The sequence below is a fragment of the Hippocampus bargibanti genome, linkage group LG15 (assembly GCF_051943395.1).
Source record: "Hippocampus bargibanti isolate YZ-2025 linkage group LG15, ASM5194339v1, whole genome shotgun sequence".
Lineage (NCBI taxonomy): Eukaryota > Metazoa > Chordata > Actinopteri > Syngnathiformes > Syngnathidae > Hippocampus > Hippocampus bargibanti.
In genome coordinates, this window is record NC_142748.1 from 8701266 (window position 1) to 8728505 (window position 27240).

Sequence of the window (27240 nt, forward strand, 5' to 3'; positions counted from 1 at the left end):
TTTTGCTTTCAGAATTTAGCTTGTAGGAGACAGACGTGCACATTCTACCATGAAATCCCTCATTCACTGGTGAAAAGGATGCTTTAATCCTCTTTTTTTTCCATCGAGAACTGCTTCATACAAAAAAGAGGTTGCAAAAACTGCATAAACTGTAATGACTGTGTCGTTATGTTGTCATACTATTATTTTTTGTTTTGTAATAATAATAATCAATTTCATTTATAAGCGTCTTTCAAAACTCTCAAGGTCACTTTACAGTGACACGATAAGTTTTTCTGTGGGTGAGCAGCGGCAGCCACACGCACCAGCGTTCACTCAACCCGGAAGTAACTCAAAAAGATAGCTAAATAAATAGAAAGATAGCTAGCTAGCTAATAGATAGCCAATAGATTTGACTTCAAGATAACGCAGCGAGAGTGGCTGCCTTTACAGCAGCTCCTGTATTTTGTTTTTCTACTTCTTCCTTCCCTTTCCTCTTATTTTCATCACTTTGTTGCTGTGAAATGTGTAAATGTCTCCATTGCCAGACTAATAAAGGCTAATCCAAACCATTCTAATCACAATACAAAAGGGAGACGTGAATAAACGGGAATGAAGGTTGTGGAGTGCCTCGTAGGATGACGTTTTCACACACTTTTTTTCCACCAACTGTAACTGTAAGCCGCGAAAAGCCGGGATGACATTCCGCCATCGAGCCGAGTATTCAATTAGAAGGCTGCGGGAAATGACTAGCTAGACCATCCAAGCAACTGCTGTGGTTTTCTGCATGCATGCAAGCACGCACGCATGTACGCACGCATGTACGTACACGGAACAAGAGGAAGACAAATGATTTTTCGCGTCTGAACCTATTGAGCGTTTTCATTAGCAACACGTCAGACATCTGTTACTACCCCTCGCTCCCCCTTCCGGGATGCAATTAATCCCACCAACGTTGGATTTGGTTCTGGGATTGATTAGCGCAAACTATAGTGTTGGTTAAAATATTCCAGCATGCCGAGAAAATATGCAGGTTGAGTTTTTTTTTTCTGGAGCAAAAGATGCGAAACAGCTGCTGGCCTTGTTGTGCCGAGTGGCAGAGCTACAGACTTTGTGGAGCTGGTTATTATGCCCATCCTTGACCTTGCTCGCTTGTCTCGACAGCTGCAGTGTCAACGCGAGCGGACAAAAGCGCAAAACATCTGTGGAGCAAATTTTCCGTTAGATTTTTTTTTGCGGAGTTGACTCCCGCGCTAATTGTTGGAGTTGCTCCAAATTCGGGAAAAATAGCATCTTGGCTTCCCAAAAACTGGAATAGCTCACCAGTCATAGCATAAAGTGGAAAATACCATTAAAATATTCATGCTAACAGTTAGCATTAATGGTTTTAGAATAAACCAATATTTCAGTCACATAGGATGGAACAACACATGTAGACAGAATAGCATATTTAAAAGTTTTTTTAACTCATTCACTGCCATTTATGAATTAATTCGGGAATTGAAAATATGACTTTGAGAGGTTTGAAAGACGCTTCGAAATTAAATGTATTGTTATTATTATTATTATTATTATTATTATTAACAGATTTGAGAAAAGTAGAGGCCCTGGGAAGGAACCTTGGGGTACACCCATTTTAACTCATTCACTGCCATTCACAAATTTATTCGGAAATTAAAAAGCGTGACATGGAGCGCCATTCCCAAATGTGTTCGGGTTTTCTTTTTTTCTGCCAGGGTGCCGATAAAGTGCTGCTCAGACCTCTGGCAATGTTTTTCTCTTCCACGAGAAGGCAGCATATTTCATGTATATTTTGGTAAAACCATTTGGCAAAATTTGGCTCGGCAATTTGGTGGATTGTTGGCGTTTATAAGCTAATACGATTTCTCAACAGATACTTGACAGCATTTCTCGAGCCATTTGGCACCCACAAAAAGTTTTTCATTAACTTGTGAAGCCAAGTGTGCATTGGCTCAATTTGAGCATCTCAACTTTCAGATTATGATCATCTGATGAAAAGAAAAACATTAGGGTGCCTTGCAGAGGATAGCGTAGTGCCCAATTTTTCCTTTTTTTTTTTATAACATCTTCCGGTCCGGCCACCGCTGGACTCTCAATGGCGCCCTTTGTCCGCCGTAATCTCAGGATCCTTCACAACCTCCGGTTTGGGTTTCACTCTCAAGAGGAATAGCAACGACGGTTTCAAAGAGAAGGAAAATGGGGCCTCGGGAGCATCCGAGTGATCCACGTTAAGCGCTTTGTTGCAGCTTCAGCCGTTGTTAAAGCACTATATGAATCAATATGTATTATACTGCATTGTATTGTATTACAAAGAGGACACTTTCAACTCAAAAGGGGTCTATACAGGAAAAGGCCGGTGAGTGAGATTAGCCTGTTTGATTCAGCGAAACTCCCCCGCATTAACCGCTAACGGAAGACGCAAGTATGTCACAATGCATCATTTGTTCTGCCTCTCCCATCACGGCGCAGACGCCAGGCAAGACAAGAGGCTGGCTGGATAAACCAGTGGCCTCTTTGGCGACGGTGGTGGTGCATTTACAGCACCAGATGATGGGGAGTTAAGTAAGAGGGAGGTAGGGGGTGAGGGGTGTCGTTACTTGGCTGGAGCGCTCAATGGAAAACTTCCAAGTGGGGAAAAAGAAGTAATCCAACATCTAGGTTGCAGAAATTATTCGTAATAAAGAAAAAAAGGAGAGTTAAATAAAAAAGTCGTCGTAAAAGTCATACTGAAGCTGCGAATCCAAGTTTGGGAAATTCTTGGCTTTACTGGTCATGACGCAAGGAAATAAAAAGTAGACCTTAACGCTTTTATTCGATTGCATAAAAAACCAATGTTAATCGCTAACTTTTAGCTACCGGTTTAGATTTTAAATTTGTTATTGCGAGGCTCTTGCCAACGCTAATGGCTGCGGAAGAGGATTCGGAAAGGACTTCAGATTCATATGTCGATGGAATCTGAAGTTTTCATGAGAACAAAAACTTTGATACGTCTGTGGAAGCTGTCAGTCGTACAGGAGTAGTCCATATATATATATATATATATATATATATATATATATATATATATATATATATATATATATATATATATATATATATATATATATATATATACAGTAAAGTCTCGTTATATCGATATTCAAGGGAGTCCGAAAAAATATCGATATAACCGGGACTATCGATATATCCGACCCTGTTTGCATGTAATTTTCTCCGTGCGTGCATAGAAATAGTATCGATATAACTGGGACTATCGATATATCCGATATCGATATAACGAGACTTTACTGTATATATATATATATATATATAGGGCCAAAGCTACCAGCAAATTTTTGTTCACTGACGAAGCCTCTTGGATGAGAAGCGAAACGTCGAACCTTCAAAGAAATACAGATGACAGCTGAAGAAACCTTTTCATCAAAAAACTGATATAAAAGACTTAGGGAAATAAATGTGTCGGAAAATGGCGTAACGCTTGATTATGTTATTGGACAAATCGGAAATTGTCTTCAATGTGTGTCGCAATGTACATAATGTTTCTGGGCTTGTTAATATAGCGCGACTACTAAATCACACATGCTATATTAGTCGTGTCTCAAGACAGTTATTGTCAAGTCAAAAGTCATCAAAACAACGACTCAAGTCCACTCCAGTTCAAGTCGCAATGATTCAAGTGCCTTTTCTCCGGGACGCCCTTCACACCACGTGCTCATTGTTACCTTCCGTGTATCTTTTTCTTTCTTTTTTTCTTTTTTCTTGAAAGGCTTTGAAAAGCGTGCCGTCGTGCTTTCTTTTCCCCTCCTCAGAGGAAATGCCCTCGGAAAGGAAGTTCCGGAAGACGATTCTGCTGCAGCCAGCGCCAGCGCAACCGAGCCAGCGGGGCGTCGTCCCTCGGGCTCTTGAACTCATGGAAGCTTAGCTGATTGAGGATCTCGTACACTCCCGCCTTGGAGGCCACCTGGTGAGGAAAGAGGGAAGTTGAAAGGAATTAAGTCAGTTGTGTGTTCAAAAAAAATATATGGATAGAAAAAAATATATACATACAGTATATAAACATACAGTATATATACATACAGTATATAAATATATTGTAATTCTACGCGTTAGCAGGCCAGCAACGTATTCGACAATTTTGGCCAGCCAGCATCTCACTCTCACACAGCAATCGACCATTTTGAATCGATTTCGACTTACGACCATTTTGACTTATGACCGTTTGGTCAGAACGGAACTTGGTCGTAAGTCAGATGTTACCTGTATATACATATACATACTGTACATACATACATATACTCTATATATACTACATATACATATTTTCTACTTCTTTCTTTCCTGTTCTCTTACTTTCATAACTTTACTGCTGCGAAATGTAAATTTCTCCACTGCGAGACGAATAAAGGTACATCCGATTTACAACAGATTATTTTCTTACAGTGTTTTTCGGCGTATACTTCCACGGAATCATACGCCGAAACATCTCAGGTAATTGAACACCTAAAAAACTGACTGTAAGAAAAGAATCTGTTGTAAATTAGATATCAAGTAGACAGGATGAACTCAATACAACTATAAAGGTTCATCCAACCCAATATGCATATATATACACTTAAAGTATATAAATATATATATAAAACATATTCAAAAAATATATCTGAAAAAAAATATCTATAAAGTTTCACACTGTCAAGAAAATGTCACTTTGACTAGCTGTGTCATGAACAGCTAGAGTATCAGCTATGTACGTGCCTTTTACACCCTGCACAGCCTGGACGCTTGTAGCACTTTGAGATGATTAGGAATGAAAAATGTCCCACGAATTAACGTAAAACGCCTTGTATATTACATGCTCTCTTTACAGAGCGAATTTTCACTAACTGTGTGTGGGCTCGGACACCCTCCCACACCCCCTTCCCTCCCTCTCACTCTCCTCCAGCGCCATAAACGAGGTTTTCACTGCATTGCAAATCCTTTTGACAATGCAATAATGTTCCATTCAGGGCCGTTTCTTGTCTTTTTTTTTTTTTTTTTTTTTTTTTGCAGGGAACAAATGAGTCGGCACACTGAAGCTATTAAGTGAGCCGGCGGATGAGACTCGCAGCTGAACGTCTGGACCGCTGCCATTAAATCGCAGCACTTAGCCTGACTCATAGACTCCGCGACCCAGCTGTCTAAACTGCCGCAAACACATCAGCTGATGCAAGCAGTAGCCAAATACAAACTAATTATTGATACTGTTCAGCCAGGGGATGGCGAGGGGAGGGGGCTTGAGTGTGATACTTGCTGCAGAAGGACGGGGATATAATTGTCATGAAAAAGCAACATGGGCAGAAGAGGAGGAAGAGTTTTGTCCTTCAAAAAAAAACAGCAAGCTTTTAAAAATATTCTTGCAAAGTACTGGGGCCCATAGTAAACGTTAAATCATCTCCGAACCCCCCGAAAAAAGGAATACGGAACACAAATTGCGCATGACAGCACCGGCAAAATAAAGGAGGGTCGATTTTGGAACAGATTTGAGAAAAGTAGAGGCCCTGGGAAGGAGCCTTGGGGTACACGCATCTTCACTCATTCACTGCTATTCACAAATTTCTTCTGGAATTGAAAATATGACGTAGAGCGCCATTCCAGAATGTGTTCGGGTTAGGTTTTTTTTTCATCCTTGGGTGCCGATAAAGCGCTGGCCTGACCTCTGGTAAAGTTTTTTACTTTCCACAAGGGAGCGGCATTTCCCTTTTTTGCATGTTAGTGCTTTGTTCCAGCTCCAGCTGTTGTTAAAGCGCTATATGAACCAATAGGTATGTATTGCATTGTATTTTGGACAGTCGCCCTCATTTTAATCTCAGATAACTGCAGATCCATATAATTTAGGAATTAACGATGTTTTTCCTGATGAAAGAAGAGAGTTTAAAGTTTCTTACGCTGAATTGAATGTTTATATAGTCCTAGAACTCAATATTTTGTGGGTCCTGGAATTCAAATGACAACGACAAAAACCCTGCCATTGGAGTGGACACATTTTTGCACGTCTGACAGTGAATGAGTTCATGGATAAAGAATCGCTTCAAAAACAATCTGCAAAAAAATGTGACTTTTCAAATGCGATAAACACAAAAAAATAAAACGCCGGACAACATTTACACGGCTATTCAATCCATACAAGCGTCATTTCTTTAGTGTTGTTCCATCAAAACATAAGACCTTCATTAAAACGTGGGTGTATTCAATCACAATAACGTGAATGGTGGTCACATAATACAACCCGATTTCTTTTTCATTTCGCCCACGTTCATGGCGCCCAGCCTTAGAAATGGAAGACTACATATCAGCCGGCGCCACGTGTGACTGTGAACAATGAGCTCCTGCCTGCAGGGCTGCCATTAAATTAGCGTGCCCGCGCTTGCGCACAGGGCTAGTGCACCCTGAGGAACGGATGGTCGCCATCAAACACGGAGGCTTGCGTAACAGCGGCTTAGTGTGTGTGTGTGTGTGTGTGTGTGTGTGTGTGTGTGTGTGTGGTGGGAAGGACCCCCTGCCGCCGCCTTTGACACTTAGGGCTTGTCACGAATGATCCGGGTACGGTCACTGGTGACAGCTAACGATCTCGCCCGGAGGCCATTTAGCTGTGATTGGTTGGGAGGGCGCCAAGCTCAGCAGCAAGTGGGCCAGTAAAGCCATTGGCCACGCTCATGACAGCGAGAAACCGAGATGAAGGGAATGGGTTCTCGTGTTTAGGATTTAGCTCTAGTCTGGGGGGCCGGGGGTTATCCAAAATCTTGAATTTTTTTTTACATACAGTACAGTCAAACCTCAGTTTTCGAACGTCTCGGTTCTCGTCCAATTTTGGGGGTTTTATGCCCCGGTATACAACTGAAATTCAGTTGTCAACCAACCTGAGCACACCTGAATGCAGTCTGCAGTCTGAGCCAATATATGATTTGCGTCAAAGCAAATGCAGAAAGCTTAGGGAAAACAAGATCCTAAAATTGGTCCTGAAGAGTATGATTTTAAAGAAAGCAGAGGGATGGTTTGAAAAGTTAGTGTGCCCTGTGATTGGCTAGCAACTGGTCCAGGCTGGCCCCCGCCTACTCCCCAAAGACAGCTGGGATAGGTGCAAACACACCCCGTGACAGAGAGAGATAGAGATGTTTTTATGTTCCAATGTTAATATCGGTGAAAATAAAACATTATTTTTATAGTAGTTTACAAATGGCCTGCTCTTTTATTACATGTGTGTACAGTTTATGCTGTAAAATACTTAAAAAAGTGCTTTAAAAAAGCTGTTTTCTAGACTTGGAATGAATTAATTTATTTTACATTGATTACAATGGGAAGTGCTGATTCGGTTTTTGAATCAATCTGGTTTCTGGAACGGATTATGGTCGAGGTATCTCTGTATATTTCTTTGGGCGGCACGGAACAAATACTTATCCTGTAAAAGTGCGAGATTGTACTCTGCCGACCGTTTCAAAAATGGGTTGACATATAATGAAACGATTTCCAACGAAAACGGTGACATTTGGCTTCACGAAAGCTGAACAAAGACTATTTTTGTTCTCATAAGCCAACACGATGGCGGCACCCTGCTGTTTCATTACCCGCCTAAAGGTCAAGTACATCATTTCCGGTCATCACGTACACTTATAGCGACTGACGAAGGAAAAGTCATTCCGATTCAGGAGCTGCGAAAGGTGGCGAGCTAAAAAATTCAATGGGGTCAGCTTGCGGCTCGCGGCGTCATCAGACATTCAAGATGGACTCCCTGCCGTGACACAAATGACGCTCTACTTTGCAAAGAAACATGTTTGCCAGCTATCTTTTCCGTTGTCACTTGAAATCTTTGGAGCGCGGCGGGCTGCGTTTTGCGAGGTTATTTATTCCGCGCGAGTTCCCAGCGTGAGCGGGTTGCGTTTCGGAGATGCGGAGCACATATTTAGTATTCATAACAGGAAGGATACGCCGCCGTTGAGCGAGCATATTTCCCTGACAGCTGTTTTCTCAGTGATTGTTCCTGTGCATTTTGGAATTCCGCCCTTGCTTTTATTCCGCCCCAATAAGGACAAAAATGACGGCAGGGATTTTCACTCGCCGAATTTCAAACATTCTTTTGTTTTTGGGCCCGCTTTCTCCTGAGGATAGTAACCGTGTGCGCTTATGATGGAATCACAGCGAAGACCTTGTGGCCTTTTTGTTGATCCGCTTTCGTGATTCCTATTTATGTTCCATTAACTCATTCACTGCCATTCCCGAATTTATTCGGGAATCGAAAAGCCAATTTTTTTGAGGTTTTGGTTTTTCTTTCTTGCTGCGGGTGCTGATAAAGCGCTGGTCAGACCTTTGGCAATGTTTTTTTCCTTTCCACAAGGGGGCAGAGTTTCCTTTTTTATCATGTTAGCGCTTTGTTCCAGCTTCAGCTGTTGTTAAAGCGCAATATAAATCAACATGAATGCATTACATTGTATTTCGTACAGCTGCCCCCATTTCAAGCTCAGATAACTCCAGACTCATATCATTTCGGAATTAACTCTTTTTTTTAGATCATGAAAGAAGAGAGTCTAAGGTTTCTAACGCTGTATTGAAGGTTAACGAAGTCCTAAAACTCAATATTTTGTATTTGGTTTTTCTACTTCTTTCTTGCCTTTGCTCTTCTTTTCATAACTTTGCTGCTGTGTTACTTCTGGGTAGAGTGAGCGCTGCCGCTGCTCACCCGCACAAAAAAAAAGTTCTTATCCCATGACTGTAAAGTGTCCTTGAGAGTTTTGAAAGGCGTTTAGAAATAAAATGTATTATTATGATTATGATTATGATTATTCTGTGACAATGAGAAAAACCCTGGCACTGTAGTGGACACATTTTTGCACACGTCTGGCAGTGAATGAGTTAATGCTCTTTTGGAGCTGAAATCCAGTCTAGATCCAGTCACAAGAAGGAGTCATGCAATATGGCCTCGGTCATTGCTAAAAGTGAAATGGCGCTTGTTTCGTTTCCTTTTCGTTCACTTCGAACTTCATTTTACAACAATGGTATGACATTTTTGCACATTTCTGGCAGTGAATGAGTTAAAAAAAATGATGTTTTGTCAATATGCATAAATATTAACTGCAATGGTGTGAATTGTGTATAAATTTCGGTGTGCAGGAGTGACCTGTTCCATCCAGAGTGCAAAGGAACGCTGCCAGGAGTCCTTCTTCTCCAGGTGCAGGTACGCGTTGAAAAGGATGAGGTAAATGTAGCGTTCCAGATATTGCAGGCTCCTCAGCAGGAGGTGATGCCGCTCCTTCTCCGATTTGCCGCTTTTGATCTGGAAAGATAAAACAGGAGAAGAAAAGGGGATTGGGGGGTTCAAAGTATTCTTAACAAACGACCCCCCCTCACACACACACCTTGAATGGTTTTGACGCTTGACACGTTTATTCAAGTCAAGATCTTGGCTACGTATTTTGAATAATGGAGGACAGAAGGGGGGGGGGGGTTAAAAAGTGGTTATCATACATCCCACCACTAAGTAGTGGCGATCGTTCCAGAGCGGAATGGCGTAACGGGGGTGGGAGTAAGGGTATGGGGAGCGGGTGTTTCCTCTCCATTCCCAGACAGCCGTTATTGAAGCCCAAATGATCCGCAGGGGGAGAAACATTCGCACAAAAACGAGAGAGGAAAAAAGAGAATGTAGGCTGTCTATTGTCAGACATTCGCAAGAGATACGGGTGGACAAAAGAAAAAATAAATAAATGTGGTGCTCGACCCGATTACCGTGTGTGCCTTGGAGCCCAAATAAAAGCTCTCAGTGTGTAAGTAAATAAATAAATAAATAAAAATACTAACGAAAATCTACATATTTATCCCAAGTGCTAAACATGACCATTATTTACAACTGTCTGAGACATCGTCTCCACCGCTGCTTGCATACATAAATATGACATGGAGGCACGCGCAAAACGGGCGAGGGAGGGGGGAGAAAGGATATTTCTCCCCCACGCTTAACTCATTCACAGCCATTCCCGAATTTATTTAAATGTATTGAAATGACAAAAACCGCGGCACTGGAGTGGATACATTTTTGCACATTGTCTGGCAGTAAATGAGTTAATACCGCTCTACCCACTATCGAGGACTTGTAAACTGCAAAAATCCAAATAGGACCCCTACTGGACCCTCCGCACCCTGTCCACCACCTTTTCCAGCTACTCCCCTCAGGCAGGCGCTACCGATCCATGCGCACCAAATCCAGCAGACATTTAAACAGCTTCTTCCCCAAGCCATTAACTCTAAGTAAACAGTATCGAAGTGTATAGTGCCTCCATTTTTCTTATGATGATACTCGCGCAGCGCGTTCCTTGCGTGTTCTACATACTGGGCAATAAAGATGATTCTGATTATGGCTGGAATATTTGAGTCAGTCACAAGAAGGAGTCATGCAATATTGCCTCGGTCATTGCAAAAAGTGCAATGGTGTTTGTTACTCTTCCATATCTGTCACTTCAAACTCCATTTTACGACAAGGGTACTTTCCCCAAAGCTTTCTTTTTAAAAATAGTATATCTTTGTTGTTACCGATTCGCATTCAAAAGTTTCTTTGATCTGCTACGCACCGACGTTATAATCCAAGAAGCTGAATCTGGAGCGCCAGGAGCAGAATTTTAAAACTTTAGCTCCGAGAGTGATGTTTTTGCATGCTACAAAAGTCCACTTGCGCAACCCCCCGGGTCATCCCTCCCGCTAGTATCGCTGCCTTTAAATGAGCGAAGGAGGCCGTAACAAATCTCAAATCATCATTTCAAGCTCCTCTCCGGGTTCTCACAGTCGCTCTGCCAACATGAAGTGGTCAAAAGGTCACTGGGGGGGGTCTATCTGAGTGACATCTGGTGCCAATTAGCCGCCGACGGGATTGCAGGAGGGGGGAAAAACGCAGAGATCCATATTGGCCCTGGCGGATTAGCACAAGCGGTCATTCATCACCTTGTATACGGCGCCTCCCCACTCAAATCTTAAACCAAACCAAAGCCCGACCTGTCTGGAGCGTACAGGCGACCTATACATGCCCCCCCCCCCCCCCCCCCCCCCCTCGACCCCACCTTCTTCGCCGTGCGTGACTCAATGCACAGAGCGGCAAATGTCAAGCGTACGTGCTGATTTTCTTCAGGTGGGCTCACAAGTGGAGCCAAAGTGCAATTCCTCGATGGATTTGGCTCCTCATTTGTGGCTTGCACGGGAACGTTGAGAGCGCCTACGCCTCCCGGGCTTTCCAGTACTGTCTTTTTCCAGTTGCTCAGCCACATTGTCACCATTGAATTCCCCCCGAAATCAGAGCGGGGTTCGCTGGAAAATACATACGGCATAAGCGGCGGCAAATTCATGCAACGCTGTGCAGTACTCTTGCGGTTCAGACTCTCGTGCGTCACGAATGCATATCAGACATACCTTGAACATTAAAAGGAACCCGGCGAGCGCGCAAGTACGAGATAGGGGACGGGTAAAAAAAACACAACAAAAAAATGCAGACGCGTTGTGTCATTTCCATCCTTGGAATGACGTGCAAAAAGGTCTCCGGAGACGGGCTTCGTTCGCCGAGCCTGAAGAATATGGCCGCATTCACGCCAACTCTATTTGACTCGGATTTCACTGAAATTTCCGCCGTTAGTGCTCAAAATCTGATTCACATTGAACCATATAGGAGCATAACAGACGAGAAGAAAAGACAGTCAGTGCACATGTAGACCTGCCGCGGCTTGGAATTGAAGCGGATTTACAGTATATGGGACAGGAGATGTGAGACAATCTGTTTTCGACAATGGATGCTACAACTTCATGTCTGTGTTCAACATTTGGTTTATAGCAGACGTGCACATTCCACCATGACGTCCCTGATCCACTGCTGAAAAGGACATTTTGATCCTCTCCCCTTTTAATCTAAAACGGCTTCATACAAGAGGGTGCAGAAAGTGCTTAAGATTGAATGACTGTCTCTGTCTTTGCTTTATGTTGTCATATTTGTTATTTCATTTTTTGTTGTTGTTGTTCTTTTGACTTCAAGATGGCGCCGCGAGAGTGGCTACCTTTGCAGCATGAATTACTACTTTTTATGTGCTTTGACAGGCCCATCAAGGAGGCGACCATTCCATTCGACGGGCAGATTGTGAATTTGTATTTCTGAACGATGCTAACGTTTAAAGGTAACAAAAAAAAGGCGCAACGATAAATACGGGTAAATTCGCCACCGTAATCAACGGCTTTGGATCGTTACGCTGAACCGTTTGATTGATTGGTTCTTGCACTGTAGTTCAAGTACAATCAACACGTTGGCTGATGACGACAGCAAAAAATACATTTCCAACAGGCTCATTTTGAGCAAATTGAAGCAAAGGTAAAGCGCTATATAAACCCATTTTGCATTGTATTTTGGACTGCCGCCCCTATTTCAAGCTCATATAACTCCAGATGCATATAATTTAGGAATCAAAACTTTTTTATGATAAGAGAAGAAAGTCTAATGTTTATTATGCTGCATTGAATGTTTATGTAGTCCTAAAACTCAATATTTTGTGGGTCCTGGTATTCGAGTGACAATGACAAAAACCCTGGCACTGGACTGGACACATTTTTGCACATCGTCTGGCAGTGAATGAGTTTTAAAAAAAGATAGTTGGGGTAAAAAAAATATACAATGTTAACACCGTAAAGCCAAAACGAACACAAACTGGATCACGGGAATGTGTAATGTTTTTTTTGTTTTTTTTTTTTTTAATTTTGGCTCTGGTTGCATCCTCCATCTTCCCCTCGGAGAACCTGCTCGCAAGGCCTTCTCCCCTTCCCCAAAAAATATGTTTCCATTCCCCCCTGCCCCTTATTCCAAACCGCGAGGGCCCGTCTTTTTCAACACACTGTGATTTGCCCTCGTTCATTCTTAATTTGTGCTTTTCACAGGCGAACAGAGAGAGAGAGAGAGAGAAAACGACTCGCTGGATCTGCGATGTGAGGGAGAAACGATGTCATTTTCCATCCATTTCTTCTGATTGACGACGCAATTGGCATAGAGGGTCCTCATCCTGCTTGATTGTCAGGCTCGTGAGTTTGGTTTGTTTGACGATGACGCCATTTTGTTTTGTCTCTTCCTTTCAATTGTTTTCGTTGAAAACGTTGAATAATAAAAACAAAAAGTCATTGTGTCAAATGGATGTGAGGGGGGGGGGGGGGGGGAAGGGAAATGCTGCCTCCTTGTGGAAGGCAAAAAAAAAAAAACATTACCAGAGGTCTGACCAGCGCTTTATCAGCACGCTAGCATGAAAAAACTGAACCCGAACAAATTCGGGAATGGCGCTGTCCGTCATATTTTCAATTCGTGAATGGCTGTGAATGAGTTAACTTCATTTTAGTGCGCTGGTGGATCCTCCGGGTCTCTGAGTGAACATATTTTTTTTTCTCTATGGAAGACACATTTTCCAACCACTGGTAAAGTGGAGGAGGGGCAATACGGGTGGGGGCGGGGGTTCTACTATAAGAGGGACATAATGGTGGTGAAATTTTTCCCCCTCATGCGGCAACATCTGGCACTGTTTAGCACCTGGACTGCTTGCTTTCAAGCAGAGGAAAGGGAAAAGGGGCGGGGGTGGCTGGGGGGGGGGCGTCTGCAATGGCGGCAGTGCCAACACGAGGCCTCCGGATAAATCAAGCCTCATCTCAAGTTGGGTTTTCGCTCATTTGTGTCAGTTACAAAATCCAAGCTAAACACGGCGGCAGCGCTAATCGAGATTTAAATGTATCGGTACTCATTTCCAAACGCACCCTTTTCCCATATCTCCAATCAATAATTCCTTTATTATTATCTTTATTTACTTGATTCAACATCTGGAAAGGAGTTTTCTCATCCTCATCTGGCTTCTCTATCATTGTTTTTAATGCAAGCGGTTGTTCTTCACGTTAGCTTTTCAGAGCCGGCCGGATCCCGACAGGAGGCGGAAGACAATAAGCGCCATTGATGGACCCGGCGACTGCGCCAGGGTGCCTCCGGCTACTCCGGGAACAGCTGACGGAGTGCAGAGGCAAAATGATTGCAACGTTTGTTTAAAAATAAATAAAGAAATAAAGCATAAAGCCAAGCCTTTTTCAATCACGGGTTGCTTTTGTTCTCCTTCTGCTCTGTTAGTTTTCACAGAGAAAAATCAATCAAAACAAACGCCACTTAACATTTCACACATATTGTTCGGAAACACTTTTCTTGTCTAGTTCAATCTGCTATTTTATTATTTATCATTTTACTTATGGTTTTATTGCTGTGTGCTTTGTTTTTTTGTTTTTATTGTAAAGTGTCCTTGGGTGTTCTGGGTGTTGGGTGTCCCACCCCACTTCTCCCCCTTATGGTGAGATGCAATCTTTACATTTTTTCCCCCCCCCCCCCCCCCCCCCCCCCCCCCCCCCCCAGTTCCGAGGCTACCTGTCTGTAGGTACAAATGATGATTTCCCTTAGGTGGTAGTGCATGGGCGTCATGGTTTCGGAAACGGAGTCCAGCGCCATGTCCACCTCGCGTTTCACGCGGTGGCCGTCGGGGAGCAGGCGTACCAGCTGCATGACCACCTGGGGAGAAAAGGAAAAAAATATTACACCAGAATTACATGAGGGGATGGTAGGGTATAAAAGTGACCAAATAGGCCACTTTACGTGTATTCGTGGTACTTTGGCGCCCCCTTGTGGTACGTAGTTATAGATGGTTTTCTTCATGGGTTTACTCTTTGCTTATTGCTCATCACCAGAGGAGATTTCTACCATTTCATCATAGTTTTCAAATAAAATTAAACGTGGAAATATAGTTAAAATTAAAATGTACTTAAAAATCTCATTTTCAAAGATTTTCACTGCCAGGCGTGCAAAAACGTGTCCAATCCAGTGCCAGGGTGTTTATCATGATCACTTGAGTTCCAGGACCCACAGTATATTGAGTTTTAGGACTACATAAACATTCAATGCAGCTTAAGAAACCTTAGACTCTCTTATTTCATCAGAAAAAAATAGTTAATTCCTAAATTGTTTGGGGTTATCTGAGCTTGAAATGAGGGCTGATGTCCAAAATACAATGCTATACATACATATTGGTTTATATAGCGCTTTAACAACAGCTGAATCTAGAAAAAAAGCGCTAACATGGAAAAAAAGGGAAATGCTGCCCCCTTGTGGAAGGGAAAACACATTGCCAGAGGTCTGGCCAGCGCTTTATCGGCACCCAAGCATGAAAAATGTGCCGCTCTATGTCATATTTTCAATTCCCGAATAAATTCGTGAATTGCAGTGAATGAGTTAATTGTTACTGCAAAACAATGTACCTGAAATTCCCCCTTGGTGTACTTGGCATCGGGGACACTGACGATTTCATCCTCGGGGAACTCCGGAAAGCCCTGCGAGGGGGGATTTGGGGGCTAAACAACTAACTCATCCTTTGGTCCACTTCGATAGCCGCGCCAAAATCTTACATTGAAGTGCCACAAAGTGAGCACAGAGACCACCATGGCCGTGGTGGTCCTGCCTTTGCCGTTGGAACAGTTGAAGACGAAAGCCGAGCGCGAGTCCTCGGCCAACGAGCTCTTCATGGCGTCCAGCAGCGTGTCAAAATCCTGCTTGGCGCAGAAAAACCACAACAAATATGATCCATATTTGATCCATTTATGAACGGCGAGTCTGCTAATGAATAAATTCACCCCCGTTTGATGAATAAAATCTACTGGAGGGTCACCGGGTTGCCGTTTACCTCCTCCCAGGGTGCGGCGCAGTCAGGGAGAGGGATGCGCTTGTAGACAAGGGCCAGCGTGGCGTTCTTGTGTTGCGCCAGGATCTCCTGCGCCGTCAGGATGTTCTTGAACATCTTCATCTGCTTCTCATGCTCCAGAGTCACCTCCAGCCATTTTTGGGCATGGAGAAGCTCCTCCTTCAGGGACGTCTCCAGTTTCTTCAATCAAAATAAAGTCCAAGTGCAAGAGAGTCGTCACATTCCACCCAAATATGCATATTTTTATTTAAAAAAAAAACAATAAAAAAGGACACTAGCTGTCATTAACTCATTCACTGCCAGATGATGTGCAAAAATGTGTCCACTCCAGTGCCAGGGTTTTTGTCATTGTCACTCAAATTCCAGGACCCACAGAATATTCAGTTTGAGGACTACATAAACATTCAATACAGCATTAGAAACTTTAGACACTATTCTTTCATCAGAAAAAATGAGTTAATTCCTAAATTATATGGGTCTGGAGTTATATGAGCTTGAAATGAGGGCATCCGTCCTAAATACAATACATACATATTGGTTTATAATAATACATTTAATTTCCAAGCGCCTTTCTGAACACTCAAGGACACGTTACAATCAAAAAAACGATACACAAAACAATAAAACCATAAATAAAATGAAAAATAATAAAAAAAAGCTGATTGAACTTTCAATTCAATTTTAAATTGCAATTTTTCTGTGACTGTAAAGTGTCCTCGAGAGCTTTGAAAGGCGCTTAAAATAAAATGTATTATTATTATTATGATAAACAGATGGGATTTGAGGTGGGATTTGAAAGTAGGAAGGGAGTCAATATTACGGATGTTAGGTGGAAGTGAATTCCAGAGTTTGGGAGCAGTGCAGCTGAAAGCTCTGCACCCCATTGTGGTGATACGGGCAGAAGGCACATAGAACGACAGTTAAAGCCGAAACAAAGCGCTAACATGGAAAAAAGAGAAATGGCGGCCCTTGTGGAAAAGAGAAAATATTGCCAGAGGGCATGGCCAGTGCTTTATCGGCACCTAAGCATGAAAAAAAAAAATCGGGAATGGCGCTTTACGTCATATTTTCAATTGAGGAATAAATTCATGAATAGCAGTGAATGAGTTAAAAAAAAACGGCTCAAATTTTCGGCTTCCTGTCGACCTCGATGACGAGCGGGTCTGACGTTGGGATGGCAATCTGGCGATCCAAGCAGGAGGGCTCCCTGGGGGTGAAGATCTGCCCGTTGGCTTCTAAAAGCAACTCCTCCTGCAGGTTGACCCACAGAATGCGGCTGTGCTTGCGTTTCTCGTCAGTCAGGTGGGCCAGCACAGCTCCGGCCGCCTACGCGCGAGGCGAACAAAGAATATCTTTCTGAACTCAATCGACAGGAAATAAAAATGAAACATCCAACAAGTGACAATGAAACACTCCGGGAATGAGTGACGCGACACCTCGGACGTAGGTTGTGACATTCCGTAGACGGGCATCTTGGCTACACGTCTGAAGTTGAGCGCCTTCATCTCCTTGGCCGTGCTTAGGACGTCGGGCGATAAATACTCGCCGGCCACCTGCACAGCACAGGAAATGACTGTCTGCAATATTTTGCTACTTCTTTTCTTTTTTTAAAGGTTTTTTATATTGAGTTATTTAGTTATGTATTTATTTTAAGAATCTAACAGTTTAAAAATTTATCCTGTGACTGTAAAGTGTCCTTGAAAGAGACACTTAGAAATCAAATGTATTGTTATTATCTTTATTATTATTGTTTCTAATTTTATTTATGTATTCGATTTTTATTTATTCATTTATTCATTTTACAAATCTAACAGTTTAAAGGTTTATATTTTTATGTGTGTATTTATTTTACAAACCTTTTAAGTTTAAATGTGTATATTTGTAGTTATTTTTGTTCTTTATTTAGTTATTTTACAAATCGAACTGTTTAAAGCTTTCTTTTTTTAGTTATTTAGTTATTTTACAAATCTAACTGTTTCAAAGTTTCTATTTTCATTCATACATACTGTATATATTTTTTCTTTTTTTACAAATTTAACAGTTGAAAGGTAATAGGGATGCTGCAATTGCAATAGCCTGTCTTTGGTGTTCCCCATTATCTGTTAGCATTGAGCTAACTGTAACAATAGACTACAGTGGCAATAAACAATTAGAAGCAAGCAAATTGCTGCTCACCAGAACACGGGCGCCTCTGGTAACCAGCTCAGGCGACGCCGACAGCTCAGAAAGATCCATACGTGCCAATAGGCGGTAGAGCCAAGTATGGCAGCACATCCACCGGCTAAAGTTGGACACGAAGGCGAGGGGATACTGCAAAAGCGGAAATTTAGCCGCTGGATGATAGCGCTCGGCTAAAGTCTTGACACTCACCTGCTCATGGAGGTATGCGTTAAACACAATCAAGTAGAAGTAGCGTTCCAAACTCTGCCGGGTTCTGTTGAGGAAGTAGTCTTTGGTGCTGTTTCCCTAATGGGCAACATAAGGAGATTTGTTCATCCAAAATTTGGAAAAGATAGCTTGAATGACATTAAAAAATATATATATTTAGAGAAGAAGCATGGAGAATAAACAGCAAAAAATGAACTTTTAAGATATTGAGATGCATTTATTGCAATTTTGATGGAAAAAGCAGGAAGTGTTAATAAAACAGAGGGGGAAAAGGCCAACCTGAATCTGATAATCATCTCCGATGCCTTCCAATTTACTTTTATTTTCATAGATTGCCTCTTTGATGTTATGCATTTCCGAACACAGTGCAATGGCCTGGTCCACCTGACGACAAACAAACAAACGTCACAAATATACTCTCCCAAAATGAATCCGGTGGAGAGCTACACACCTCCTCCAAAATTTGCCGTCCATTTGGCAGCTTGTCAATCAAAGACTGGATGATGCGGAAAGCGGGTCTGGGCTCTGCACGTACCTCCGCCGCTTCCTCTAACCTAAAATAGTCAGAACGGGGTTTTTAGATTTACTTTTTATACAATTGGTGATGAGGCTCAATATGGAGCTGATGAAAAAACATCATTTTATATCTTACAAATAAATAAATAAACGCTGATGGGATATGAAAATAAGGCCTTACGGAGCCGTCGGGCGGCCCCGAACCCGATTGATGGCCAGCGCGCCCAGGATCATGGCCAGGTTGGTGCGGCCGACGCCCACCTGGCAGCTGAAAACCACCGCGGGAAGCTTCGGGGGTGCATGGTGTCGCAGGGACAAGCCGGGACTCTCCTGCAAGAGAGGAAAAAATACAGGAAGTCAGCCGTGAACGAGTGCTAAGTACAGTCAAAAATCAGTTTTCGACCATAATTAGTTCCAGAAAAACTTTGGCTTAAAATCATACTCACTCTGAGTATGTTGACAAAAGCATCCAAGTCTTCTTCCAAAGGCGCTCCCTCGACAGGCAGCGGTAACCTGTAATACCTGAAATGAAAAACACATCAAACGCGGTTGGCAATTTCCGAGCTAACTCCAAAAAGGAGATTAGCGAACGAGGAGCACCTGTAGGCCGGCATGGTGAACACGGGCCGCTTGTAAACTTCCTCTGTGACGCTGATGTGCTCCTCGCACGTGATGACCACCTTCTGAGGTTCATCTTTCAAGTACTCGATGTCGTTGTAGACGTAGTAAATGTTTTCGTTCAGTTTGGCAAAGTCGTGGAGCTAAGAGTCAATAATAACAGATTCGTCATTGGATATAAACTGTCCTCGCCCATTTTTGTCGTCAAAGTCACCTCCTTCCTGACAGTAAGCTCCAGCGCTTCCACCGGCTGCCCGTTTTCCAATCCGTGGAGGTTCTCGTGAAGGTTCTCCTTCCTCCTGGGCGTGTACGAGACAAAGTCGTCTCCCTTGCGCAGGAAGACCACCGGCTCCTCTCTCACGCAGACAAAAACAACCTCCTGGTAAGAACAAAAAACACAAGAGAAATCAATTTTATTTTGAAGGCACTTGAGGAACGTGAGTTCATCCTTTGAAAACACCAAAAAGTTTCAGGTGACCTCATGTCCTTGCGCTTGGAGCCTCTGCAGGACGCGTTTAAAGCCGCTGGGGGTGGGCTGACCCATCCCATAAAGCGGGTAGGATCCCTTCACCCGACGGAAATTAGGTGCTCCGATGGAGCTGGTCGTGGCGAGGACGTCCGCTTTGTTGTACACATCCTGCACCATGAAGTACTCGCCCTGGAATGAAAAGCGTAGAAGCATTCACGCACCTGCGTCACGCCATCCTTTGTACATGTGTAATCCATCATACTGCACCTGCACCAGGTAATGCTCGGGCATGGCGTCTGATATCCGTCCCACTTTGTAGTTGCTCTTGTGAAGGTCATCGTGAATCTGAAACTCCTGCTTGCAATTGTACCTGCGAGTGCACGTGAACAGGAACACGAAAACACACACACACATAAAAACGGCAGCATGGTGAGAGGAGTCAATTCAATTAGCAGTCGGTGTTTACAAAGCCAACGCTGACAAATGAGATGATAACAGGGGCAAACACTGAGGCCAAGAGCTGCCGGTTGGGGGGTTTGGCAGGGGGTACATCACCAAAAGAACCGTTTCCACGCCGACGAAGAAGGATTACTACAAGGACCGCGATCATTAAATGGCATAATTTGAAACCACGGATGGTTTGAGATCTTTAAGCGTCGTACAGGGATTCATAGTGTATTTCGTCATAGTGAGGCAGCCAATTCTGACGATAAAGCTGCCAATGCTTACAAAGAATCATTCCTCAAGATGGTGGATGAAGAAGGCTAAATTCCTCATCAAGTGTTTAATGCTGATGAAACCGGCCTTCTTTGGAATAAGATGCCTAACCGGACTTTCATTACACAGGACGAGAAGTCCGTCCTTAGGCATAAGCCTATGAAAGATAGGCTAACCCTCCTTCCTACAGTCCTTATAGAATGTGACTCTCCCTCCCTCCCACCGCCTCCCACTCCATTCCATCAAGCCATCAACGACCATCACAAAGGTAAATAAAACGACTTTATTATACAGTATAGTTTATTTCTTTAATTACAATACCACAGCACATTTATTATACATAAAATAAGGTATATTTTGTGTAGTTTTAAGGCTTATTTAGTAGAAAAGTATGTTTTATGGGGACCTGGGAATGGATTATTCTCATTTTAATGGATTCCTATGGGAAATTAATGTTTGGAATACATACTTTTCACCTTACACACACTTTCTGGGAACCAGTTAAGTTCGTAAGCCAACGTACCACTGTACCTGCAATGATTTGATAAAAAAAGTTACTTGCATTTTATTTATTATAGTATCTATGCTTGTCTGTGACTGTAAAGTGTCCTTGAGAGCTTTGAAAGGCGCTTAAAATAAAATGTATTATTATGTATTATTATTATATTTCCTAAATTATATCAGTCTGGAGTTATGTGAGCTTGAAATGGGGGCATCTGTACAAAGGTCAATACAATACATGACATATTGATTTATATAGCGCTTTAACAATAGCTGAAGCTGTAACACAATGGACAGCTAGTATATACAGGAAATGTAAAGCAGTCACAAAGATAGTAGAAAGCTTCAGGGAGTGTGTAGGGGTAGATGAGCTCAGAGAGGTAAGGTGGAGTGAGGCCATTTAAAGATTTGAAAACATGTAATAACATTTTGAAAAGAACTCTAAAATGTACATATAGTTAGCCAGTGAAGGGAGTTACTGTATATGCTCCCTCTTACGCGTACCAGTCAAGAGGCAAGCAGCAGCATTTTGGACCAGCTGGAAATACATCCTTTAAAAGGGATGGAATCATCAGTATAATGCTTGATTTTATATCATTTTTAACGGATGTAGCTTTGGTTATGTTGCAAGAAGAGTTGGCACCTTTCCTTGGAATGCAGGGTGGGAGTGTCGACGGGTCTCTACACAACCAAGTGAGGGGGGGCGGTGAGGGTCACACCTCAGCGGTGATCAAAGGGGGTATCGACACCCAATCCGCACGACGCGTATTCGGGGAGGGACTTACGTGATGACCACAGGCGCGACCTTGTTGGTGATAATGGACTTGGCCTTGTTGTTGTGGACGTTGACCGTGTGAAAGGGGCTCATGCTGAGCGACGGTCGGCTGTCGGCCATCCCGTTGTTGTGGACACCTTCAGGCGACGGCGGCGGCGGCGCTGCGCTGGCGGTCGTACCCATGCTCCACTCGAAACTGCGGGGGGCACATGGTTAGAGGGGAAATTACATAATAATAATAATAGATTTCATTTCTCAGCGCCTTTCAAAACTCTCAACGTCACTTTACAGTCACAGGATCAGTTTTTCTGCGGGTGAGCAGCGGCAGCCACACGTGCCAGCGTTCACTCAACCCGGAAGTAACTCAAAAAGATAGAAAGCTAGCTAGCTAATAAATAGCTAGACAGCTAATAGATATCCAGTTAGCTATCTAGATAGCTAATATGTTTCCTGACTCAAATAGCTAGGTAGCTAGCTGTATAGCTAATAAATTATGAGGTCATTTTCTAATATTAACTCATTCACTGCCAGACAATGTGCTAAAAGGTGTACACTCCAGTGCCAGGGTTTTTGTCATAGTCACTCAAATTCCAGGACCCACAGAATATTGAGTTTTAGGACTACATATACAATACACAATACAGTGTTAGAAACCTTAGTCTCTCTTCTTTCATCAGGGAAAACAAGGTGTGGCTCTACAACCCCCCCCCCCCCCACCAGCATCCCCCCAAAAATGAGCACAAAGAGGCATCTTACGAATGGGTTGACGAGAGACTTCCAAAGGCTTTTCGGGGCTGCTTGTTGTCTGCCATGATCCAAAAAAAAGAGTGTGAGAACTTGGCATTCCATCCCAATAGAAACCTTCCACTTCCCCCACCAGTGTCTGTCAAGGGGGGGTGATACGAGGAAAGACCATCCTACTTGGGGGCGGTTGCGCAAAAAAAAAAAAAAAAAGATCGGGAGTTTCATCTGGTGGCCATCTGGTCAACACCATCCATCCAACTAGCAGAAGCTGAAGGAGATCTCAGCAGCATTTTTGGGCTTTTAAAGAAGAAACTATCACACTGTGCACAAAATGTAACGAGTTCACCACAGCTAGCCGTCGCCCGAATTAGCGAGGCCGCTAGCAGGGCGGCGACCCGGTTCAGAAAATAGCCCTGAGTCATAAACCTCCTCGTGAAAAGTCGATGCAGTCAACTTATCGGAGGAGCAGTTTATCAATTGTGGCCTCACGGGACCAATAAGAACTCGGATTTCCTTTTTTTCCCCCTTAAAAAAAACGCTAGTGTCCCTGGTGTAAGAAAACCATGGCAACTGGAAAACTCCTACCAGCGTGGGCCCTTTCGGGGCCCTTCCCATTGAAATTCCACCGGCGTCCCGACCTCTGAGTGCCAATCGTCGTTGAGGACAAAAGCAAATGTGAGGCAGGAAGGAGCCTGCAGCTGCAGGATGCATCTGTTGGTGAGCCGTGGAAGGATGCGACAGACCAATAATGTTGGCGAAAAAGTCCAAAATTAGGATGAAGTGATCGTAAGATTGTTCTCTTCAGAGGATAAATAACCGCTAGCTAATCTGATGGTGATTGCGCAGGACATTGCACAGGACAAAATCCAAAATTGGGATCAGGTGATCGCAAGATCGTTCTTCTCGGAGAAGACCGCTAGCTATTCTGGTGATCCGTGATTGGTCATCGTTGACGTCCTCTCGGAGGTTGAGCAGAGTGAGTCAAAGCGTAGGATGTCGCAGGACATTGCGATTTCCTGACGCGGCAAGGAAATGAACTCAGTGCTTCCTCCCGGCGACGTATTGTTCGCGACTTTTGCCATTTCAACCAACCGCACGGTGGCCATGTTAAAAATTGCTTGCTCGGCCTAATGAGAAAAAAATATATAGAAAAAAGTGAAAACTATGCCTGTGCGATGACATAAATCTCGTGGTCGCTGTTCCGTCTGCTTTCCTGACAGCCCAATGACAGGCTACTAAAAATAAACCCCACTGCAGATCTACTTTTAAAAATGCCTGCCTGTAATTTCTGTCAGTTAACGACGGTCACTTTTCCCATGCAGCAGTCATTCCACATTTTATTTTATTTTTTGCTCGACCTCGACTTGACCGCAGGATTGTGCGTCCAACCGCCTTAGCGTGTGGTCGGTGAGTTTTCAGTAAGATTTTCGAGCGAGTTAGCATCAACCCCGAAAGATTGAATGGAATCGACGAATTGAGTACAAAGGCGAGTTACACCCCGAACTGGTCGCCAGTCAATCTCAAGTCTGTAAGTATTGTTTCAATAAAAACCACCCAAAGACATTTGACCTATCATTATTTTTTTAAACAAATAATGTAATGATTATAAAACCCAAACGTGGCCTATAAGTGGATTTTAAACCTCAAACGTGGCCCCTATGTAGATTTTAAACCTCAAACGTGGCCCATGTATAGATTTTAAAACTCAAACGTGGCTCATAAGTGAATTTTAAACCTGAAACATGGCCCATGAGTGGATTTTAAATCTCAAACGTGGCCCATATATAAATTTTAACATTCAAACATGGCCCATAAGTGGATTTCAAACCTCAAACGTGGCCCATGTGAAGATTTTAGAAAACTCAAACGTGGCCCATAAAAGCGCAAAAGTTTGCCTGCATGACACCGTTGGTAACTTATGATAGTAAATCACATTGACGCATGTTTACGTTTGTCAAGTATGAGCGCCGTACCTAACGCTCCGCTGCAGAGTCCAGCATCCGAGAAACGTAGACAAAAATGGCACACCAAAAAAAAAATAACAATAAAAAATTGGGGGATGGATCGCTGTCCAGGGCGGTTGCTTCAGGGGCACATCCTGGCTGCCATGTCTCTCGGCCGACGATTGCAGGCAGGAGAGACGAGGCGCTGACGCATCCCGTCAATGGACGCGTCCTTGAAGCGGGCGGAGGACTTTTTTTTGTGTGTGTATCTTTTTGGCGCGGTGGCGTGAAGAGCATGTGCCGCTGCATTAAAAAAAAAGGATGTGGGGGTGGACCCGGACAAGTGGCTTACTCATCAGCTCCTCCGCCGACATCCAATAGCTGTGAGCGTAGCCTCCTGGCAACCCGCTGCCTCCCCCTTCACACACACACAATTTGTACCCTCTGACAATGTCATTTCGCCAAAACAAACCTCACAATTTTTACGCCAATTCAATGGATGCCTCACTGGCCAAATCACACTAATGCTACTCATTCGTCGCAGAGGATAAAGAATAGATGCCAGAGAATATTGTTTTTTTTTCGCGCTGAAACGAGTCCTATAATACATCACTCACTTAAGTCCCCCCCCCCCAAAAAAAAAGACCCTCCGTTGAGACCCACCGACCTCCCTGAATTTAACATTGAGACGACAAGACAAGTGCAAACAGATGACATCACGTAAGCCCAACTCCCTACGACGCTCTAATCAGTCCATTCATTAGCGTTTAACGCGTGTCACGCGGGAAGCAAACGCCGCTCGCAGCTGGGCAAATAAATCGGCTTCAAGCTAGCGCGCCGTTTCATTGACCGTATTTTCCGATGTATATATTTATGTATTAGATTTGGAAAACTTTTTTCATTCATTGAAGGTGTGCATTATAGTTCGGTGCGTCTTGTACATCGAAAAAAAATTGCAAATATAGTGATATTTCTGTTTCTGTTCCAGCAAAAATCCGACATGAGAACATTGTCTTCTAAAAACGATGATCTCGCCGACGATTTCGAAAGCGGCCACACCTGTTCCTTCCTTCCTCCATTGCTTCCGGGCCGAGACTCTTGCAGCACTTTTTGCAGCAACAACGCTCTCCTTAGCAGGACGCTAACTGAAGGAAACATCCTCTTTTGCAAAATGTCCCTTAGCTGCCGTGTATCTCAGAAGAGGAACGCGAAGAGGGAACGATTTCAGCAGAGACGCCATCTTGAAATGAATCGACTCAAACGATGCTGCCAAACATCCCGCGACACAGATTCCGACCTGTTGCATACTCCTGAAATGTGGCATCAATAATCAATATTCCAACGAAAATGGCTGCCAAATATGACAGCTACTTTCAATAAGCCAACACATGTATGTTAACGTTGCAAATTTTAATAATAGAGCGCAAAATGTACCAAAAAAATGGCAACAAAGGCAGTTAGCTAAATGTGTACTCTGCCCTCTAGTGGCGAGGACGTGAACTATTCGGTTTTGTGATGATTGCTGGAATAGAAAGAAGAACAAACCTCCACTCAAGACTGATTAGGGCTGAGTAGTTATCTTTTTTGTTTTGTTTGTACTGCACAGGGGGCAAGAAAAGGGGGTTGGGGCTTCCGCATCGCAATCAATATCTTCAACTCTTACGGCGGTCAAGATCAAGTGTCGTTCATCAGGCGCGAGTTTGACTCTTTCCATTTTGATTAATCGCAGAGTTCGGACTTTCGGTTTCTGGTTTCTGTTTGCTAAACCAAGCAAGACTGCATTGTTTCAATTTCCAGAAATATATTGATTTCCCCCTCCACTCCCTCCCTTAGAAACGATTGTATGGCAATCTGATGCTAACCTAACATTAACTCAATTGCAAAGGATAACATGAACTATGCAATTATTTTGAGTTTCTTCACAATAACATGTACGAAAATATTTTACAATTGAACCATTAAGAGCGACCGCAATATTTCTATTTTGATATATATTATAGAATGTCTTTGGGGATTTTTGAGGGTGGTATTCACCAACCCCAATAGAATAACAATGATCCATTTGACTAGTTTGCATTTGACATTTGAGAATCTTATTGTCAGTAATTCTAAAAAAAGGTTATTAAATAGGCATCTGATTAAAAAAAAAAACAATCATTTGCACACGTTTCTATCTTTTACATGCACTGTGTCAATCCTGAGTGTTGGGGTGCCCCCAAACATGGGTGTCTCTATGCCCCCTCCTGTTTTCTTCTTGCACTGCACTTTTGCACCACGACAACGTTCTGTATTGTTCCTCGATGAACTGTTCCAAACCGCATGGCTTAGCCGGGAGAGGCTAAAGTTAAGATCATTGAGGCAACACAAGACAAAAAGAAAGAAAAAGAAAGATCAACTTCCAAACAGCGTTGCAATAGTGCCCGAAAAACCAACGCAAGCGTGCTCCCCCCCTTAAACAAACTTTTCAAGATGCAAACTTACCATTGCAGCGACGAAAACAATCCCCCAAAAAACAATCGGTTTGGGAAATCGGCAAAGGGTTGAAGCCGGTGCTTGACTTATTTCCCTGTCACGCCAGATCATCCATTAAATTTGTTTTTTAATTGTTATTTTAGTTATTTTTTTCCTTCTGCATGAGGTTGACGAGAGCAAACAGGAGCTTCCACAGTGGAGAATGGAGTCGAACTGCGCATGCGTCAAAAAAGAGAAGCAGGAGAGAAATGTGATCTTTTTAAGATTCAATGTTATTGTATATTAATGAAAACGTTGACCGAAACAACTTATTTAAATGGTTACATCAAAATTGTTTTTATAACA

At 43.1% G+C, this 27240-nt stretch overlaps 1 protein-coding gene across 3 annotated transcripts; it reads right to left on the bottom strand.

The window, feature by feature from the left end:
- Window positions 1-3305: 3305 nt before the first annotated feature.
- pald1a (phosphatase domain containing paladin 1a) lies at window positions 3306-27083 on the bottom strand. Of its 3 annotated transcripts, none has more exons than XM_089015890.1 (20): window positions 26905-27083; window positions 21747-21932; window positions 20011-20113; window positions 19753-19932; window positions 19489-19653; window positions 19257-19417; window positions 19103-19178; window positions 18838-18986; window positions 18592-18694; window positions 18420-18524; window positions 18123-18218; window positions 17928-18062; window positions 17189-17305; window positions 16899-17078; window positions 15735-15932; window positions 15460-15600; window positions 15313-15384; window positions 14429-14569; window positions 9146-9301; window positions 3306-3961 (listed from the first exon to the last, which is right to left on the bottom strand). In XM_089015890.1, the coding sequence occupies exons 2-20, from the start codon at window positions 21917-21919 to the stop codon at window positions 3806-3808; spliced, it is 2607 nt and encodes an 868-aa protein (XP_088872016.1). In that variant the 5' UTR covers window positions 21920-21932; window positions 26905-27083; the 3' UTR covers window positions 3306-3805. The 3 variants fall into 3 exon arrangements, with proteins under 3 accessions (XP_088872016.1, XP_088872015.1, XP_088872014.1); XM_089015889.1 differs by lacking the exon at window positions 26905-27083 and adding an exon at window positions 24454-24728; XM_089015888.1 differs by lacking the exon at window positions 26905-27083 and adding an exon at window positions 22493-22684.
- Window positions 27084-27240: the final 157 nt, after the last annotated feature.